The 18,812-nt window shown below is 35.6% G+C and overlaps 3 protein-coding genes across 3 annotated transcripts; all 3 read right to left on the minus strand.

Moving 5' to 3' along the window:
* Positions 1-1,310: 1,310 nt before the first annotated feature.
* Positions 1,311-5,147, minus strand: LOC115983391. The gene is made up of 5 exons (XM_031106063.1): positions 4,672-5,147; positions 2,563-2,717; positions 2,309-2,375; positions 1,922-1,973; positions 1,311-1,838 (listed from the first exon to the last, which is right to left on the minus strand). Exons 1-5 carry the CDS (start codon positions 5,045-5,047, stop codon positions 1,745-1,747), a joined length of 744 nt encoding a protein of 247 aa, XP_030961923.1. The 5' UTR covers positions 5,048-5,147; the 3' UTR covers positions 1,311-1,744.
* An 814-nt stretch (positions 5,148-5,961) lies between these two features.
* Positions 5,962-10,791, minus strand: LOC115987659 (sphingoid long-chain bases kinase 2, mitochondrial). Its single transcript, XM_031111250.1, has 12 exons — positions 10,288-10,791; positions 10,132-10,208; positions 9,555-9,608; positions 9,410-9,469; positions 9,051-9,128; positions 8,839-8,885; positions 8,681-8,721; positions 8,454-8,538; positions 8,248-8,362; positions 7,969-8,091; positions 7,761-7,861; positions 5,962-6,565 (listed from the first exon to the last, which is right to left on the minus strand). Exons 1-12 carry the CDS (start codon positions 10,487-10,489, stop codon positions 6,436-6,438), a joined length of 1,113 nt encoding a protein of 370 aa, XP_030967110.1. The 5' UTR covers positions 10,490-10,791; the 3' UTR covers positions 5,962-6,435.
* Positions 10,792-14,545: 3,754 nt separating this feature from the next.
* Positions 14,546-17,952, minus strand: LOC115987109 (50S ribosomal protein L5, chloroplastic). The gene is made up of 3 exons (XM_031110575.1): positions 17,573-17,952; positions 16,800-17,000; positions 14,546-15,040 (listed from the first exon to the last, which is right to left on the minus strand). The coding sequence occupies exons 1-3, from the start codon at positions 17,822-17,824 to the stop codon at positions 14,702-14,704; spliced, it is 792 nt and encodes a 263-aa protein (XP_030966435.1). The 5' UTR covers positions 17,825-17,952; the 3' UTR covers positions 14,546-14,701.
* Between the last annotated feature and the right edge of the window lie 860 nt (positions 17,953-18,812).

Here is an 18,812-nt window from a genome sequence, read left to right on the forward strand (position 1 = left end):
AGTAAGCATTATTTTTATCCATATTCGCTTCATCCCTTTTCATTGGTGATTCTAATATTGTAAATTTATCCTTATCACTCATTAATACACATATCTCGTGGGATCCTTTCCTGCCTTCAGCTTTCTCCCCGTCTAGGCGTAGATGCCAACAGGTTAGAAGATGAAGTCGTCAGCTTAACGGCTTCATCTTGTGTGAAGTCTTCAGTTTAAAGACTGACGGCTTCATCTTCAACTTCATCTTGCGTGAAGTCTTCAGCTTAGAGACTGACAGGTGAAGTCTTCAGCTTAGAGACTGACGGCTTCATCTTTCGTGAAGTCTTCAGCTTAGAGACTGACAGGTGAAGTCTTCAGCTTAGAGACTGACGGCTTCATCTTTCGTGAAGTCTTCAGCTTAGAGACTGACAGGTGAAGTCTTCAGCTTAGAGACTGACGGCTTCATCTTTCGTGAAGTCTTCAGCTTAGAGACTAACAGCTTCATCTTTCGTGAAGTCTTCAGTTTAGAGACTGACGGCTTCATCTTTTGTGAAGTCTTCAGCTTAGAGACTGACGGCTTCATCTTTCGTGAAGTCTTCAGTATGCATAATAGAGCTGACGAGTCTTTGGAGATCAACAACAACTTTTATTTTGTCAAAAAATTCCCCTTATCAACAAGCATCACACCCAAATGTACCGTTAGGATTTAGGTCATATAACATTTGAGTTGTCTTAAAGTCTAACTTGCATGTACATTATGTTTTGGAAGTAGATGTTGTAGGCTAAGCTTGGTGTTTCGTACAGCAAAGTTGTGAATACTTTGATTACAATTAGATATGCACACTGGAAGGTCACTGGCTTAAATTATGTATTTTAGATTTTTGCAGGTTAATGCAAATTACAAGTTGATAAGCAAAATAGCTCCCAGTTGATAAAAATGGCATATAAGATTAATTCCTTCACTATGTACTTTGCCGCAGTAAAATGTATACCAGTTACCACTTATGAGGCATTGTACCATTAAATCTGGTAATTTAATCATGATAAGCAAAAACTAAGCTGTGCTCCAATTGATGTAACTGTTTTGCAGGCATTGTACCAGGATTTTTTGCTCTTTAGCAGCCTTTTCCTAACAATTTCTTTATGTGGCAGAAAACCAAACAATTTCGTTAAACGGGATATCGAGCTTTACAGACTCAAGTTCACTAAAGGAACTCGAGCCTCTAAGACTCCAGTTTTAAGAGATGCAATTGATCTGGCACATCTGATGTGTCAAAAAATTATAAAAACTTTATGCTCCAGAAAATCAAGTCCACTAGTGATAACCCAGCAGCAAATAGAGAAATGAAGTGTTTGGACCTTCACTGAAGCTCATATTTTACAATTAGTTAAAATGCTAAAAGCATAGATTTGTGACTAATAGGATATTAATCCACAAATAAACATAATCTCTTCCCTACAAATTCTAGTTGAACTATTACTTCCAAGACAAACTCTCCAATGCTGATCATGTATGGAAGGAAAAAACATACAGCAATAGAATCATCATGCTTGGAAGAGCATAGCTGGTCAAACAAATTTTACTTTCACTGTGGGCCTGTGGCTGTAAGCCTGTAACTTATTGCAAGATTTTTTTCACAATAGAAGATTCCACTAACAGTTGAGAATTGACATTGATTTAACCTTTTTCTTTCAACATATAATTATCTATTATTAGGGAGTGTGTCACTTGTTGAAACCCAGTCAGCTATAAGGTTCATCATCATCTACCTCAAGCATCCTTTCTCTTACGCCATAAACCCCGGCTAGGCTTCAGAATTTGCTTCAGTAAAGTCATTTTGGGAACATTCCAGTGCTCCACATGCCTGAAAATTTCCATAAATATAGCTCAACAAACTACAATGATTAGCAAATATAGAAAGGAATGACTCAGATTGTAGAACTTTACCTGCATACTTTTCCAGATTGTACATCAAAATAATACTCGGTATATCCTGTTGCTGCAAAATAGATTAATATAGTTAGAGAATGCAAGGTAGATACATGGGTTCAAATCAATATAACAGGTTTGTATTTGACATGATTTCTTCTTTCTGTTTGGTTTGAAACAAGCAGGGTTTGTGGATAATTAATCACCCCTTAACTTGACTGGAAAAGAAAAGAACTCATGTTTCTAAAGATCTGTAATTGTTGAAAGGGAAAAGAGGAAAGGGAAAAAAATTCATATTTTTGTGAATATGTTATGATGCCTTTGACAAAAGAAACAATCCTCAAAAGAGGGCCAAATAAGTTCACTGGCTTGAATCAGTTTGATGCAAAAGAGCATATCACATACCAGAAAGAATGGGCTTCCAAGGAAATGACAATATACAGCTAAATCGCCAATGCCCAATTCCCTTATCCTGTAATCACAAAAGCATTTGATGTCAAAAAACTTTTATGGAACAACTAGAAATATGTCATTGGCAAGTTTTGTTAATCAGATAATGAAGGTGGAGTTTGGAGGCCAAGCAATTTTAAATGTCTGAGATGGCTAACCATGAAACTTAAAATGATAAAGGAAACTTGAAATCTACTTAGAAAACTCACCTCAAAGTCTTCCCACTTCATAAGCTTCATATCTGACTTCTCTAGAAGGGATCCAAAATTTGTACAATTTCTTTTGAAACGGCGAAGACCTTTAAAGGAACCTGCTGGATCCGCAAATTCACAATCCTCTTCATAAGCATCAAGTGTAAGGTTTCCTATTCATTGGAAAAGTGAGAATGTTCAGTTAGTTCCAGAATTTGATCGCTTCACATCCCCTACAATGTTTTTATCTAAATTATCCATGCAGGTCCCTACAAATGGATGCTTTAAAACTCATATAATGTAGTCAAAAATCCATACATTTTATGAAGTGTACAGGTTTGTAGGGATAATGAGAAACATATCTCAGAAGTGAAGTCCAGAAATGATGCTATTGACATTACTCAGAAGGACTCTTCTGATTGTGCCTTTGTTAAATATCTCCATGTCATACATCATTCTACCAATTGGGGCCCTCCCTTCACCACCCCCATGGGAATGGTCTACAGGGTTCATAACTACTCCTCTTACTACAGGACGCTTACCTAGCCAACATTTAGATCCGGCTCTACCCAAACTTTTCTGGTTCACCCCAACATTACCCACTTGTCCGACTGTTGCTGAGCAGTTTTTGGATATCAAACGGACCTCCCCAGAAAGTAATTTTAAAGTGGCCGATTTCCCCTCTTTTTCAATCAGTTTCGCTACAGCACTTGCTGCTCTAGCTAATTGTCCACCATTTCCAAGTGTGATTTCTATGTTATGTATGGTCATGCCTAAGGGCATATCGGTTGAAGTAGATTTCTTCTTTTTGATCAATCAAAACCTCTTCCCATGTTAGAATAAAACATTGCTTGGTGCCTATAATTCTACATTGTGCAATCATTTGGAGGTTGCTATGTCATTTTCGTTCATACCTAGATAATATGGTGAAAACTAGCTTTTGGTGACCAACTGATTACATATTTAAGAAAGGGTTTCGCAATTTATTCGATTAAAGATTTCAAAGAATCTTCACTTTGTTTAAAATTTGGCAAGCAACAGTTTCCAAAACATTTTCCCCTAGATTTTTTCACTTCAGAAATGATTGTTAGAGAAATGTGCAAGCTTCTTCCATTAGGGTTTTACTTAAACAAGAGTTGCAACACCTTGATTTCTCAGAATTGTTATAGCTTGCAGTTCTAGGCAAAGATTGGTTGTTTAAGACTTTCAAGTACATCAGGACAAGGAATTGACAAAAACCTCTTCAGTTATGTAGTGAAAGCTCAATTGTAGGCTTCCTCAGAACACATTAAGAAAACTTTATCACAAAGGATATGTCACTCTAGTTTATCTGCTCGTTCAAGTAGATCCTAAAGCTGCTCAACAACCAGAGAAGAAATCCCAAGTCTTTCTTCTAAGTTCAAACATCTTTTAACTTTCCCTTTATGTAAACAGTAGTATTTTGTTACTTACCAAAAACTGGAGTTTGGTTGACTACTAAGCATGGACACCCCAAATTTTCCAGCCTGTGTCGGACACGATCATAGGGGAAACACTTTGTATGTATGTTCTCAATGTGTAATGAAAAAAAAAAGTTTTTTATTTAGAAAATTCCTTTTATTTCGAATATGTTTTCAAAGATTTTGAGTTTTTTTTTTTTTTTTTTTGGAAAACTTAAAAATAAAAAAGCCTAAAATAAATAATATATATTTAATTAATCTTCGTGTCCCACCGTGTCATGTACTAATTTTTCAAGAATTACCCTGTCGTCATGTCCCTTGTGGTGTCGTGTTGGTGTCCGGTGTCCATGCGTGTAAGGTTGGCTACCAATTGGTTACATAGTTTCCTCACTAACAAAATTTCACTTAACAATGTTATAGTATTGGACTAATTAGAACAGCATCTTATACTAGATAAGAGGCAAAGGTAAAGAAAAGTTCCAAAATACAGTCAAATTGGACTAAATAAATTTGCATTCAATCTGAAAACAAGAACGTGAGCCAACAAAGTTAGAACTAGATTACCCTTCTGAAACAGCAGAAGGTTGTATCCGAGCATTATGTTTGTGTCAACACCAAATGAAAATCAAAATCTCAAAAAAAGGTTAAAGTTTCAGTGAATTTTCTAATGGGAGTTTGTTTCTCTAACCTGTGACGAAATATGATCTTTGAAAATCATCTTTGATGGTTTCCACTACTAGAGAACGATCAGCCACTCCAGACCCATCTCCAGAAAGCTCAACAACTGTTTCAGGAGCTTCAACATTTGAAGGGGAACGAAAAAATGAAGCAGCAATTCCCAAAAGCTCGGAGCTATACCAAGCTACCTTGAGCAGCGCATTCTCAGCCTCAGGTTCGGATGATTCTGGACTAGAAGAAGAAGAAGAAGAAGAATTGCTTCTTGGGTTCTCTCTATTGCATCGAAATCTGTATATTTTGGGGTGATAATTTTGTCGGAAAATTAGACTATGGTTGTGGGAATTAAGGTTGGGAGTGATGGAAGCAAAGGAGAGAACAGTTGTCATGTTTTCAGACAGAGAGAGAGAGAATGGCAGTTGATAAATGGAGTTAGATGTAGGAGTCTTCTCCCGCGGTTTCTTTTAAAATATCTTTAAGGCCTCAAAAAATGGCAGCCATACAAAACCAAATGTAGAATTTCTCCAGGCAAAGTGGCAAACTCAGGTAGGGTCCAGTTGATGGGCTTCAGTGCTTAACATTTGTAAGCATAAATACGAACTAGGCCCACAAATAAAAATGGAACCCTTAATCATGTTTAGTAGATTGATTTAAGTAAAATTCGTTAAAAAAAAAGGGGTTGATTTCAACTCAACCCAATGTTTTTTCTTTTCTTTTCTTTTTGATGGGATCTCAACCCAGTGTTGATAGAAGGAATTCTGGTTTTGTGCAACCGATAGCAATGTCTAGAAAATGGAATAAACGGTTCATCATTTATCATACTTTCTTTCAAGCAACATTCAGCAAGGAAATTGCTAGAGATAGGCAACGGCCTTTTCACTCACCATTCAATGGACACCCTTCACCCCACGTATATTTTGAAACCAAAAAAAAAGAAAGTCAATTAAGCATTTGGCTAGTTTATTTACCATTTGCTTAACGATCAGTTTGGAAAGAGCGGGAGTAAAGTAGAGTTAGTTGAAAATTACACTTTTTCCATAGTCTACTTCTCAATCCAAACAGAGGTGAAAAAAAAAGTGATTTTTAACAAATAGAAATTAAATATTTACTTAAGTCACTTCTTGCCTCAACTCTAAGCGAATAAACTTGGCCAAATCCTACAAATGATGAGTTTTCACTAGTCGCCAATTCACTAAGCACACATGACACATCTCGACAATATTCAAGAGCCACAGAGTTTCATAGCAATCATTTTAGGCAAATAAGGATAATCGGCTATGCTATTTGATTAAAAAAATGAAAAGGAGAGAAAATTGAAATGCAATTTATTTCTAGTGACAAGAACAGCTCGTTTCTGCTAGAAGCCATGTCATAGCCTCATAGGCATTGTTACATTTCACAACATTTGTCAAAGCAAGCACCAAACCTAAACTACTGGGCCACCCACTTGGAATTGCCAAATCCAAACGAAAAGAAAAATTGCTTTGTTTGTATCTTCGGTAACAGACAAAATTTTAGAACTGCTTCTTTATTCTTCTCTTTTTGGGCTAGGGATTTCTTATAATCAATTCCATTCATGTGATTTCCTTTCCCTCTCCTCAAAAGGACTCCCACAGATTACTTTCCTTTGGTTTAGTTGTTTGTTTCTCTCAATCTGCTTTTCCCCTGATACATCTAAGGACAAAGGAATCTAAAGACTCGCAGGAGAAATGAATCACTTCAAGCAAATGAGATGAGTAACCTTGTGCATTAATTAGACAGTACTCCAGACCTCGTATCAGCATATCATCTCTATAGCAGAAGGTAAAATACAAATCTTCCTAGGAAGGAAACCTAAATGTTCCCCATCAGATTGAATGTATATGCTGCCACGGCCTGAGAGGTCCTCCACTTCAATGGAATGCACACTGCACCAGAGACAAGAATGTTTAAATGGCGCACATTTTGAGTCAAAGACACTAACAGTTGTAAATGAGTGTCAATTATAAGCCAGGTGAAGGTGAGCCATATAAATAAATAAATAAATAAAAACTGTTGCGTAGTGCCTAGTGCCTACCACAATAAGCTGTTCCTAAATCTATGTGATGATCATATAGGTTCGATGGAATAACTTACAGAAAGCTCTATAAAATATTGCTGTTGAGGATTACAAAAGGTTTAGTCATTGTCTTAAAAGAGTATGATTCATATAGGCATCGGAGTCACGGCTACAGATAGTCAAATACCATATTGGATGCATTTCAGTTTGGCTTGGAAAACAAAATAATTCAGTACCTTAATAATGTTTCAGAATTACCGCTATTTGACATATATATATATATATATATTTATTTATTTATTTATAACTCAAAATAGCTTCATCTAACTCTTCAATAGACTCGTACCATCTCAATTCAGAATACTTAACAAAAACCATCTCAATTCAAAATAATTATTCAAGCTTCTTAACATTAACAATAATGAAAAGATAAAACACGGCAACATGAAGGTTTATATATTCATTATATACTAAGAAAACAAAAAGATCTAGATGCAAAAAGATGACCGAAACAGCCCAGTATTTAAGGCAATTCGTTTCAGAGGGATAAATGTACCAAATTGGTGGCCAGTATAAAAGTAAGTTGGGGGCCCAAAAATGACAAGCAGAGTTGTTAAAACCAGTTCATATTGAAGTAATACATGAATCCTCCTTCCCCCAACCCCAAAAAAAACACACACACACACACAAACAAATAGAAAGTAAAAGAAAAACACCTTAGACAACATTTGCTGATGTTGGCATAGTAACATCTGCATAAAATTTTATATTTACATGGAAGTTCGGTCAATAGCACACAAGATGCAACAACATTATGCCATTTTGAGATTTCATGAGAGATGAAGTTGAGTTGATAAATTACCCCCAAGTCAAGATTGTCAAGTATATTTGTCATTTTATTAGTCCTATACTCAATACAATTCACTAAATAATCAGGGGGAAAAAGGGCAACAGAGTGCAAATATTGAGAGAGAGAGAGAGAGAGAGAGAGAGAGAGACAGCAAAGAGCCAAAAAAAAAACCCATATAACTAATCCCAAAAAAAAAAAAAAAGAAAGAATATACCTTCTCGAAGATACATTTTTCACCGATAAATGGGTTCCCATGTATAGCCTATGTAGTTTAAGTATAAAGTCATACCACTTGAAGTCCTGAAGAATCACAACCTGCACAGAGAGTTTTGAAAAATTCAAAGTAAATGGCAAAGCACTTAATTTTGATTATTCAAAACAGGTAGCAAGTTAAAGAATAGATTCCCAGAAAACTATTCTACCTCAAAATTTCCACTACAAGGATCAGCATTTGGTGTAATCATCATGCCACCACCAAAATATTTAGCATTTCCTATGCAAAGGGCTGTCACTTGGGAATATACTTTCCACTCACCCTCATTGATCTATGATCACAATTCACAACATAAATATCAAAAATTGATCTATTATCACAACATTATATAAATAGCACTTGTAGTACTAATTAAAATACTACAGAGTTGTGTAATGATAATGAAAAGGAAAAAATGCTACACTTGAGAGCTTTGAATTGAGCTAACCCTGATTCTGAGGTCTTCATTACGGTGCCCCATAAAGGCCTGCAAAGAACCAAGAACATAGCACAAATTTCCAAATCTCTTGTAATTAGAGGCATAATAGCCTGCCTTTGCACTCCTGCAAAATTTTACAGATCAAAATAATGAGATATTTAAGATCAACATGCCTTCTTTAACACTCAATCTGAAAATCATCAAGTTAACCTTACAAATGAATGTCAGCAACATTTATGAAGTAATGTGATTCTCCACTTTCTCCACTAATAACCCCAACATCTACCCTTGATCTCAACCCTGAAAAACACCTTCCTTAGCAAAATATAAATGACATAATTTAGGCATGTATAGGAACAATTAGTTAGTGGAAGCTCCTCAACTCTTGAATCAACACAAGCATGACAGAAGGAAAGAAGAATCACAATAAACTGAAGATTACCTTTAGCTAAGCGTTCAACAGCTTCATGAGGATCATTTTTCCTAAAGAATGAATGAAATACATACTATGATGGGATAGAACAAGTAATGTGTATGTGTGTGTCTAATTACAGGAAAAATGGAATCAAGAGCAATGAGATCAGAGTACCATGAACTAACCATCCAAACGTTCTGGCAAAATCAGACCCAGTCCCTAAGGGTATGAGCTGTACAAAGATACAATAAAATTATATCTTCTCTTGAAAAATCCATGCAAACCAGTTCACAGGTCAGACCAACACATTACTGTCAACTGAATTTTGCAGCTAAGATAGAGAGAGAACAAGACACAATCTAAATCAAAACTACCATGGTCTGATGGCATCACTTACACCAAGTGCAGTTGAATGCATAAGCTCCCCTTCAGGATTAGCAACAGGTTTCCCATCCCAAAAGAAGCCATTAACAACCTGCTTATTGCAATCCAAAATAGATTAGTAGATTCAATAGGCATTTTTAGTATGAAAGAATGTGACTATCCTGAAGTCCCCATCCTAAAATTGCTTAAAATCAAGTTTGCACATTGTCCACATAATTCCGAAATTCTTAATGGCATGCATCTTTGTAAGTTGTTTATAATCAAATACCAAGCTAGATCTCCCTCCAGTCATGGTCACATGTACTACATGGAGGAGTTACGAGAAACAAGTTAATGAATAAATAAGTTTTCAGTAGATGTAACGTTGCGAACCTCATGAAGGGTTCCATCACCTCCAACTGCAACCACAGCATTGGCACCCTCCCGTATAGCCTGCATACGAGCAAATTACCAATAGAAGAATTAGTATCGACCAATCCTTAAGTAGGGAACATAAGAAAGGCCCCCAAATGCCTACCTCCCTAGTTATGTCAATTGCATGAGAAGGACCTGAAGTCAAGGATTCGCATATCTGGCCACAAAATGGAAATATCAACACAACCTAAGCAAATCTCAAGCCAAACAATTGAGATTGAACAAATATGCTGTCAACAACGTCATCCTGATTAACTTTTTCAAGACATCTATAGATTTTCAGCTCACTACAAACCATACAAATTCAAAACTCACATCAGAAAACTCTACAAAATTTCTGCATTTAACATTCTTTATAGTGTCACAAAAATTACCACAACATATCTTTTCAATATGATTTAAAAGTTTGTATTTGCCTGTATATGAGATTAAAAAAAAAACTAATTATAAAAACATAAATAAATAAATAACTTGAATCAATATCGATATAGATATAGATATATGTGACTAATTATTTTACAGGTTCACTCTAAAATTTTTATTAAAAAATAATCATAACCTTGAAATTACTGGAATTTTCGAAATGATAGCTGATGAAGACAACGAAAAAGAACAAATACACGTGGTGTGTATGTACAAAAATCAAGCATGTGGTATAAGTGAAAACGACTGGAACTCACGTTGCAGTGTGCACCGAGGCGGGACCTGAGATAGGGAAGTAACTTCTTCCATTCCTTAACCGTCCTACCGTTCGCACCTAATCCATTTCCCCAAAACCAACAAAATTACTACTACGTATTAATTCAAGCACGAGAGAGAGAGAGAGAGAGAGAGACCTCGGGGATTGACGACGAAGACGAGGTCGCGGCGGCGAGATGCGGAGGAGGGACCACCACCGCCACCGCCACCGCGGGGGTAAATGGAACGGTCGGTGGAGAGATCGGGAGGGAAGGGATGGTCAGCTCTGAAAACTGAGGGTTTAGCGGCCATTGCTACTCTTCCAAATGCTATCTGATGATAGTAGTAAATACTCGACATTCTTCTTTTCTTGCTACTTTGCCTTTTAGAGTAGATTTTTTCTTCTTTTAATAGTGATGTTATGTTATCCTATTCTATTCTTACTGCTTGATTGATTGATTGTTTTAGCGCCACTTTTTATCAGAGAGATTTCGTATACATTTCTTACCAAATGGATTAGAGATTAGATTAGATTAGAGGCGTAATTAGGCACTCTTAATTACTTAATGGCCCTCCGGCGGTGATTTTGAGGACTTGCTGTGAAGACTTTTTTTATTAGTTTTTTTTTTTTTTAATTCTTTTCTCTTTGGGAAAAGTATACGCTGTTTCTGTATTACCAACTCCAATAAAAAGTCGAAATTACCCCCTGTATTACACTCTTCAATGCTCCCATAGTCCAATCTAGCATTTTTCTCACATTTCGATTGGGTCGTCGGCACAGCCACTGTCTGGCATTGCCGATTGGCCTTTTCCTCCATTTAGCAAAGCTAGCTTCTTGGAGGCCTATCATGGGTCAAGATTTGGGTTTTTTTTTTTTTTTTTTTTTTTTTTTTTTTGGTTTAGGGAAGAGATGGTATGCTGGGGCTTGGGGTTTGTCTCTGTAGATGGGATGGGATGAAATTATGGAATGATTGGTTTCAATTTTTGTATTTTGGGATTTTGGATATGATATTACCGGTGATGCAATGGGTTTTTGGATGAAATTTAAGTTTGGATTTGATTTCACTGAAAAGTAAATAGAAAAACAAATCTTGGGAGTAAAGTAGAAGGATGGATTAAAACAAAATTATCTTTTCTATCTTTCTGATTTTGCTCTTTACAAAATTGGCTAAATTTTTCTTTTTCAGATTTTTTCCATATTTAGAAGTATTGACTTCAAGTTGGATAGTTTGGTTTGCTAAAACTTAAGGCTTATTGCTAGAATTGATTAGAAGATTGAAGAAGCATTCATAATCTATACTATTATTTAAGGGGTTTTTATTGTTTGGATTCTTTATTTTTTAATTCAAAAATATTTTTACACCCTTATGTTTAAGTAGAGACAAAACTAAAGAACAATCTGGTAAAAATACAACTTTAACTTTCATTAAAACATTGCTTAAAAAATAGAACCACTCTCCTGTTAATTTTTAAATTGTTTTACCCACTTATAAATTAGATCTTTAAAATAAAAATTATATATATATAATAATAAAATATATATATATATAAAATAAAAAATAAAAAATAAAAACTCTACAAAATAGGATCACTAACCAAAAAAAAAATTTAGGGGTTTCCAAAAATTTTCTTTTCATTCCTTTTGTAAGGACACGATTTGTAACGACCCGTAACAGTGTTGGGTTCGCATGTAAAAAGGCCCAAACAATATCATTTGTAGAGCGTGGATTTGAAAGGCTAGGTCTCAATCACAAGACGGTGGTTTTCCGTGGTGGTCATACATAATTAAATCGTGTTCGCCCTAGGAGTCTTTCTCTTGGAGGTGAGCTGGAAGGCTTTGGTTTTTGGCCATTTTTCCCAGCCCCTGCTCTGGATTGCTTACTTTTCCTTTTATACTAGCATGTGTTCCTTATCCTTCGTCCACGTGTAAGATCGACTTTTCCCAGACTGATACTTGTCCCATTAGCCCATATCCAGAGTGGTTGGGGGTGGTTGTAAAAGTTGGAGAGTATGGCTCTGTCAGGTGCAGAGTATTGAATGGCAGTAAGGGCAGCTTTCCCTGGTCGTTATACTTTCCAGCGTATCTTTCTCGATTGATTTAGATATTTTTAGATTTTTTCCAAGCTACTCCTATACCGTTTTTGCCCTTCCTTTCAGTGAGACCTCGGACATGCCGAGGATTGAATCGTTCTCGGCTGTGTCCTAATACTATTTCGTACTTGTATTACCGAGCCTGGGCTATAACCTTCCTTGGCTCGGGCCTTGGGCCCCAATGAATAAATGGGCCAAGGCCACAATTTATTGGGCCCCACACCTTTTATGGTTATTCTTGAGCCTTTTTTTTTTTTTTTTTTTTTGCTGTAAAGTCTTGAACTTTAACTTGGTTACACTGTTTGAAAGAACTTTTATTGTTGTTCAAAGTAAAAATTTGCTAACCAGTAACTAGATTACATTTTTTTTTATTGTGTTTTTTAGATGAATCTTAATTTAATATGTTTTGGTGTTAAGATCAACATTTGACCAAGCCTAAATGTTTTTGCAATTTGTTGATGCTTAGTCTTATGACATTGTTTCGTTTTTGCTACGCATAATTGTCTAATGGATGATTTGTTCACTTGTCCAAGACCTTTTGTGACTAAGAAGAAGTTAATGCTTAAACATTATGGATAAAAACTAAATTTTTTTAGAGAGTGAGAATGAACGATTGTAATATTATTTTAGAAAAATCAAATTGAACGATTGTAATATTATTGTAAATAATCAGTTTTTATAAGAAATACTTCTTTTTTCTCTCATAGCTCCCTTTGCCTCTATTTTTTACTATTTGCCATAACTAAAATATTATTTTAAAGAAATCTAATTGAAAATTACAATTGAATTTATAAATAAGGCATCTGTCGAAGTGCATGATTCTAGACAAGTAATCATTCAAATTATTCAATGTCCAAAAAGCTATCAATCATAATACAATGTCTAGTGGTAGGATCCTTTAGTTGATTAATTTATTAAGAACATATTTAGTTCTTAATGAAAGCAATGGTTCTTCAAAGGAACCAATCTCCTTAGAAATATGGAATAGAGTAAGAAGAGGGAAATGTATTGTAGAACAACAAAAAAATTGGACTTATTTCATTAATATCTTCGATTTATAGTACAAGACATTTTATATATTTCATTACTAACAAGTAACCAACTGCTTGAAACTACTAACATTATTCTAACAAACTCTAATCTCTCACATGCTGAGTTAGAATTTGCACTTGTTATAGAATACACGACATTAGTTGCTGCACTTGTTGATCTTAACTTATCTTATAGGTCGTATAACTTCCATCACTTGCTCTTATCAAAACAGTTATTCAGTTTATTATAATAGCAGCACTCAGCTTAGGCTCTTCAACACATCACAGCAGCTACAATGCTCAAGCTGGAAATCCTACGCCCTCCATTGCCATAAGATACTATAATTACACATTAGGAAAATTGATATGACGCCTGTGGACACAATGGGGGAGTCGCCACCTAATTTTTGCAATGGCCTAGGAACTATACATATAGCGTCCTCTCGAGGAAGAACCTTTTGATCTTACTACCAAAGATATGAGCTCGGAGTTAAGGTACAATCTTAAGAAGGTGTTAGGCACCCAAAACCGCCCCAACCCAAAACAAGCCAAAGTCAAACTACAACTTTATCTTGCTTTTGTTGCCATGACCAGCGTCGAGATCTGACCTGAGAGAAGCGAAGGTGTAGTTGGCTGTGAGAATAAAGGAGGGACAAATCGTTGTGAGGGGTAAAATATTTAATCAACGAATCACCCATGTGTCCATAAATTTTTAAATAAAATGGTTTAGTCCAAGTCAGATAACATATCGTCACTCTGTTAGGCTATGTAGATATAAACGGAAAGATGAAAATTGAACATTTTGCAAAGTTTATAGATGAAAAACAAACTTTTGTGAAAGTTTAAGGATGTAAAATGATGATATTTTACCCAAATAAATTTATCCATTCACTAGGTATAAGGCCTACATAACAAGCAAAGGAAAGGACCACCCACTTTCCATGTTGAGATCAATGGAATGTAGCGAGAAGTATGATGCTGAACTTTCTTAAACAACAAACATAAATCAATTTTCCTTCAAAACCATTCAAAAGTTCTAAATAATGTGATAAAAATAAATAAATAAATAAACAGAAAACGATTCTTTTTTTTTTTTTTTTTTTTTTTTTTTTGAGAAGGAACAGAAAACAATTCTTATATAGAAGTATTTCTATTTCTACTTTTTAAAATAGTTCTTATATAGAAAATAGGAAAAATGAGATATTCGAACTATTAACATTTACTTCATAAGATATTGATTGTACTAACCCTTGGGGTTAAGAAGTATATTCATTATAAAAAGAAAGACAATGGATAAGCCAAAATAGTGCACTGTGAAGGGGTAACAAGTCAAGTACAATACGATTTACAACTCCAAATTGTTTCCATTTAACATAATCGTTATGGACATAATTTGCAAACATGCTACAAAATAGCAAAATGGTACAAGATTTAAATCAAAAAATAACATTTATCTCCGTGATCTGCCCCTTGATTTTGAACCAAAATGGTGAGCCTTGAGCTTCTTTTTGCGCACCATTTCTGAACCACCACCCTCTCGAAATGGCATGCCCATGAGAGCTAAAAGTCTTTGGGCTTCTTGATCGGTTTTAGCTGTGGTTGCAATACAAACATCCATTCCCCTCGGCTTACCTAGAGCATCATACCTGATCTCCGGGAATACACTCTGTTCACGAATCCCAATGCTATAATTCCCATGCCCATCAAAGCTGTTTGGGTTTACACCTTGAAAATCCCTTGTCCTAGGAAAAGCCAAGTTAATTAGCCGATCCAGGAATGAGTACATCATCTGTCAAAATCAAATAACATCCACATCACAAGATTCAATTAGTTTGGACCGTGGGGAACTTATAAATTACATTTTGGAATCCTGCGGCACAAAGATGCACCACTTAGTAGTTGATGGTAAGTAAATTATGGCAGGCATAATAATTGATATTTTACAAAAATAGAATGATTTGTGACAAGCAATCCCATTACATGTAACATAAACATGTGAACCAGAAAACAAGCACATACAGACTATCTGAAAGACAATCAAACTATAACGAACATCAATTTCTAGCAATTAAGTCAAATTGACGAGCATAACCATTGTCTCAGTAAATTTTTCTTCTTTGTATACTTGAGTCAAATTTACGTAGATAATTGATGATTACAGGATTTTTGATTGCAGCATGCACAACATGATCTCACACATTCAAAAGAAGCGATGAGAAGAAATGAATACCCAGAATTTGAACAAAAATTCCAATAACACAAGTCAACAGTACGCTTTTAGCAAGAAACAACCGCCAAAGAAGGCTAAATTATAAATTGCACTGTCCAAGTTTGACTTGTTTTCATCTTCAACTTTATAATTTCAATTTTTTCAATTGAGCCCCTCAACTTCCATCCTGTTTCCAATGTGCGCTTTTGTCCACCTCCATCTAATTTGTGGAGTTCACCAAAACAACGCAATTTTGCTAACTCTCAGTTTCCCAAAAAAAAAGAACTTTTCCTCTCATTCTGTCTCTTTGCCATAACTTCCTCTCATTCTCTATTTCCATTGCTTCAAGGTAGTGCGGCAAACAAGAGTTGAATCAACAGCTTGGGATGGGAGGCGTGGGTGGCTTCGAACAACAGTGAATATGAACGGCAGCACTTGGTTTGGGTTTGATTGGGAAACATAGGTGGGTAGTGACGTACAATCTAGCTTGGGCAATGGTGAATTGGTTAGGTAGTAAGTTTGGTCTGGGTTTGGTTAATTCACATTGGAATGCGTCCTTGGCAACAGTGGTGGTGATTAAGGGTTTATTGTGTGGCCAATTGGCTTAGAGAGGCGACGTTGGCCATAAGTGCTGGTTGGGTTGTTGAGAACAGCTCGGTGGTTTGATTTATGGGTATGGCCGTATGGGGGTTGAGATTGAGAAGCCCTCAAGCTCCAAATGACTTGTTCCCACACCAAATGACATTGCAAACACCACCACCACCATTTGAACGAATTACTAACATTGGGAAAAAAAAAAAAACTGAGTCCACTATGAAATATTTACTCATGGGCAGAGCAAGATCTTCTATTTTTAATCACGGTAGAGATGAAAATGAAAACAGACCAAACTTAGAGGGTGTAGTTTGTAATTTAGCAGAGAAAGAGAGCCAAAAATTCTATTGTTCCAAGAATCTGTAAATACTTTTCCAAATGCCAAAGGGGAAAAACTTGCTTCTTTTAGCCAAACTATTAGACTATTTACTTCAAAAGTGATAATTTACGATTTACTCATATCAATGGCATCTCATCCCCAAGTTACTACTGCTACTACCAATTACAACCGCAAACACCAGGAAGCACAAATATTTCAAAATAACAGCCTTAAGTCTTTAATTCTAGCTATTAAGCATTGCAAGCAATAAAATCCCGAAATTCTTTTTTCGATTAGTAATAACTAATAAATCCATAAATTCTAAATTGAAGGAATCATTAAAACTAACTCAAATAATAATAATATAAAAAATAAAATAAAATAAAAATTAAAAAAACCGCAATTGAGAGAACAAAACATGCTTACACTTCCCCTGAGTGTGACAGCAATCCCAAGTGTTTGTCCTTCCCTGATCTTGAACGTGGCTATAGCATTTTTCGCCCGTGTCTTTATTGGCCTCTGCCCTGTTATGAGTGCCAGATCATTCATTGCCGCTTCCAAACCCTTTGAGTTCTGTTGAGCATCCCCAATACCGCAATTCACCACAATCTTCTCAATCTTCGGAACCTACATTGCAAATTTGAACAAGAAAAAACACTTTATTCTGAACCCAAAAAGATGAATCATAACCCAAACTTAAAATTAAAAGGCAACCAAAGTACTAATCCCCCCTTTATTTTTCAATGGAAAGTGTACCTTGGCCACCAAGAAAACAAGCAACTCTGACCCCCAAAAAACTGAATATATATATATATATATATATATATATATATATAAGCTCATCTACTCCAATGTAGTTGAATTATTTAATTCCTCTTTCTTGAGTTTGCGCAAATGGATATAGTAATGCTACATAAACAACGTTTTTCACAACAGTTCATTTTTTAATTTTTTTTAAATTTTTTATGGTTCTTATAAGATTACTTTTTTAGCTACCATTAACCACTACTAGGCACCAGCCATCTCAGCAGTTGATAAATATTTTGTGACATTTTCTCATATAACCAAAAGACCATTCTCCATTAAAAAAAAAAAAACCATATATTATAGCATAACACTCTTCAGCCCCAAACTCAAACCCCAATAGAAATTCAAACAATGAATTTGATAGAGAAAGTTAATAAAAGAAATGGGGTTACCTGGAGGATATTCTGGTAGGAGAACTCTTCCTTGAGCTTGGGAATGATTTTTTCGATGTAAGTGGCCTTGAGACGACTGGGCTTCTCCGCCTCCGACTTCTCCACCAGCACAGCAGCCCCCGCCGCCGACTTCACCGTCGTCAACACCGCCCCATTTCTAGGGACCGCCCGTACTGACATTGGGGATTTGAAAAGTGGGGATTGGCCGTGAAACGACGACGTCGCGGAGCCTAAGAGAGAAGGACTCGCCATGGTGATACTGATGATGATGATGTGAGGTTGGGTTTGTTTCACAGTGTCTGTGAGAGTCTGTGTTTTTTTCTCTTTTGTGCGTTTAGGGGTGGTGATAGGGGGCTTCAATTGGAGTTTATTTACGAGAATGCTGAATGCTTGGTTCCCTGATGTGGGTTTTGTGTAAATATTTTGAAAAGGAAGGTGGTGGTTGTGTTTTGGCCTCAATAGAAGAGGATAAGGGGAGCTTGACTTGATGAATTTTAATCCACAAGCACTTGCACGTTTTGGTATTCTGCTACAAGTCGTATGTATATATACGACATTGTCGTTGAGAATGGGAACATTTAGATGCTAAGAGCACCTCAAAGTAACAAAAAAATTTTGCTTTTTTTTTTTTTTTTTTTTTTGGGATAGAAAGACTAAAACTTTATTTATGAAGATAAAGAAACAGATACATCATGGACAAGAGCTTGTTCTAAAAAACAAGGACACTCTTCAATTCAAGCAAAGAAATTATCCAAGCTAAGAGCTTGTTTTGCCAATAAATGAGCAGGCTTATTGCCTTGCCTTTTAACATGGGAGAAGGACACTTTCCTAAACTCATTACATTCAGCTAGCATCCCATATATCAGACTAGAAACAGTTGATGGAGCACTAGAAACAGTTGATGGAGCATTCGAAACTTGTTTTTAGTAACTCAAAAACTTACTTAATCTATTTTAACATCTTACTTTATAACATCTTACTTTATAATACAACCTGTATCAAAAGTTTTTTTTTTTTAAAAAAATAATAATATAAACAACTCATTAAAATAATAAAATAAAATAAAAACAACCTCCACAAAAATCAATAGCAATCAGCCACAACCACCTCCATCTCTGCTCTACCATAGTGGCAACCACAATTGACCCCAAAAAAATAAATAAAAAATAAAACAAAACAAAACTACAACCCAACCACTACCTTCCTCTTCCAAATCACAAAACAACCACCATCACAATCA

The sequence above is a fragment of the Quercus lobata genome, chromosome 4, assembly GCF_001633185.2.
Source record: "Quercus lobata isolate SW786 chromosome 4, ValleyOak3.0 Primary Assembly, whole genome shotgun sequence".
Taxonomy (NCBI): Eukaryota; Viridiplantae; Streptophyta; class Magnoliopsida; order Fagales; family Fagaceae; genus Quercus; species Quercus lobata.

Bases quoted from the DNA above. Each gene is read 5' to 3' on its own strand.
- LOC115987109 (XM_031110575.1), bottom strand. From the start codon at position 17,824: ATGGCGAGTCCTTCTCTCTTAGGCTCCGCGACGTCGTCGTTTCACGGC. The intron at 17,001-17,572 runs GTAACCCCATTT...TTTGCAATGTAG, and splicing joins CCTACCAGAATATCCTCCAG to GTTCCGAAGATTGAGAAGAT. The intron at 15,041-16,799 runs GTAAGCATGTTT...TGATTTTGACAG, and splicing joins CTGTCACACTCAGGGGAAGT to ATGATGTACTCATTCCTGGA.
- LOC115983391 (XM_031106063.1), bottom strand. From the start codon at position 5,047: ATGACAACTGTTCTCTCCTTTGCTTCCATCACTCCCAACCTTAATTCC. The intron at 1,974-2,308 runs GTATGTGATATG...TCTATTTTGCAG, and splicing joins TTGGAAGCCCATTCTTTCTG to CAACAGGATATACCGAGTAT. The intron at 1,839-1,921 runs GTAAAGTTCTAC...GGAAATTTTCAG, and splicing joins CAATCTGGAAAAGTATGCAG to GCATGTGGAGCACTGGAATG.
- LOC115987659 (XM_031111250.1), bottom strand. From the start codon at position 10,489: ATGTCGAGTATTTACTACTATCATCAGATAGCATTTGGAAGAGTAGCA. The intron at 9,609-10,131 runs GTGAGTTCCAGT...TTTTGTGGCCAG, and splicing joins GCCTCGGTGCACACTGCAAC to ATATGCGAATCCTTGACTTC. The intron at 9,129-9,409 runs GTTCGCAACGTT...TGCAATAAGCAG, and splicing joins GTGATGGAACCCTTCATGAG to GTTGTTAATGGCTTCTTTTG.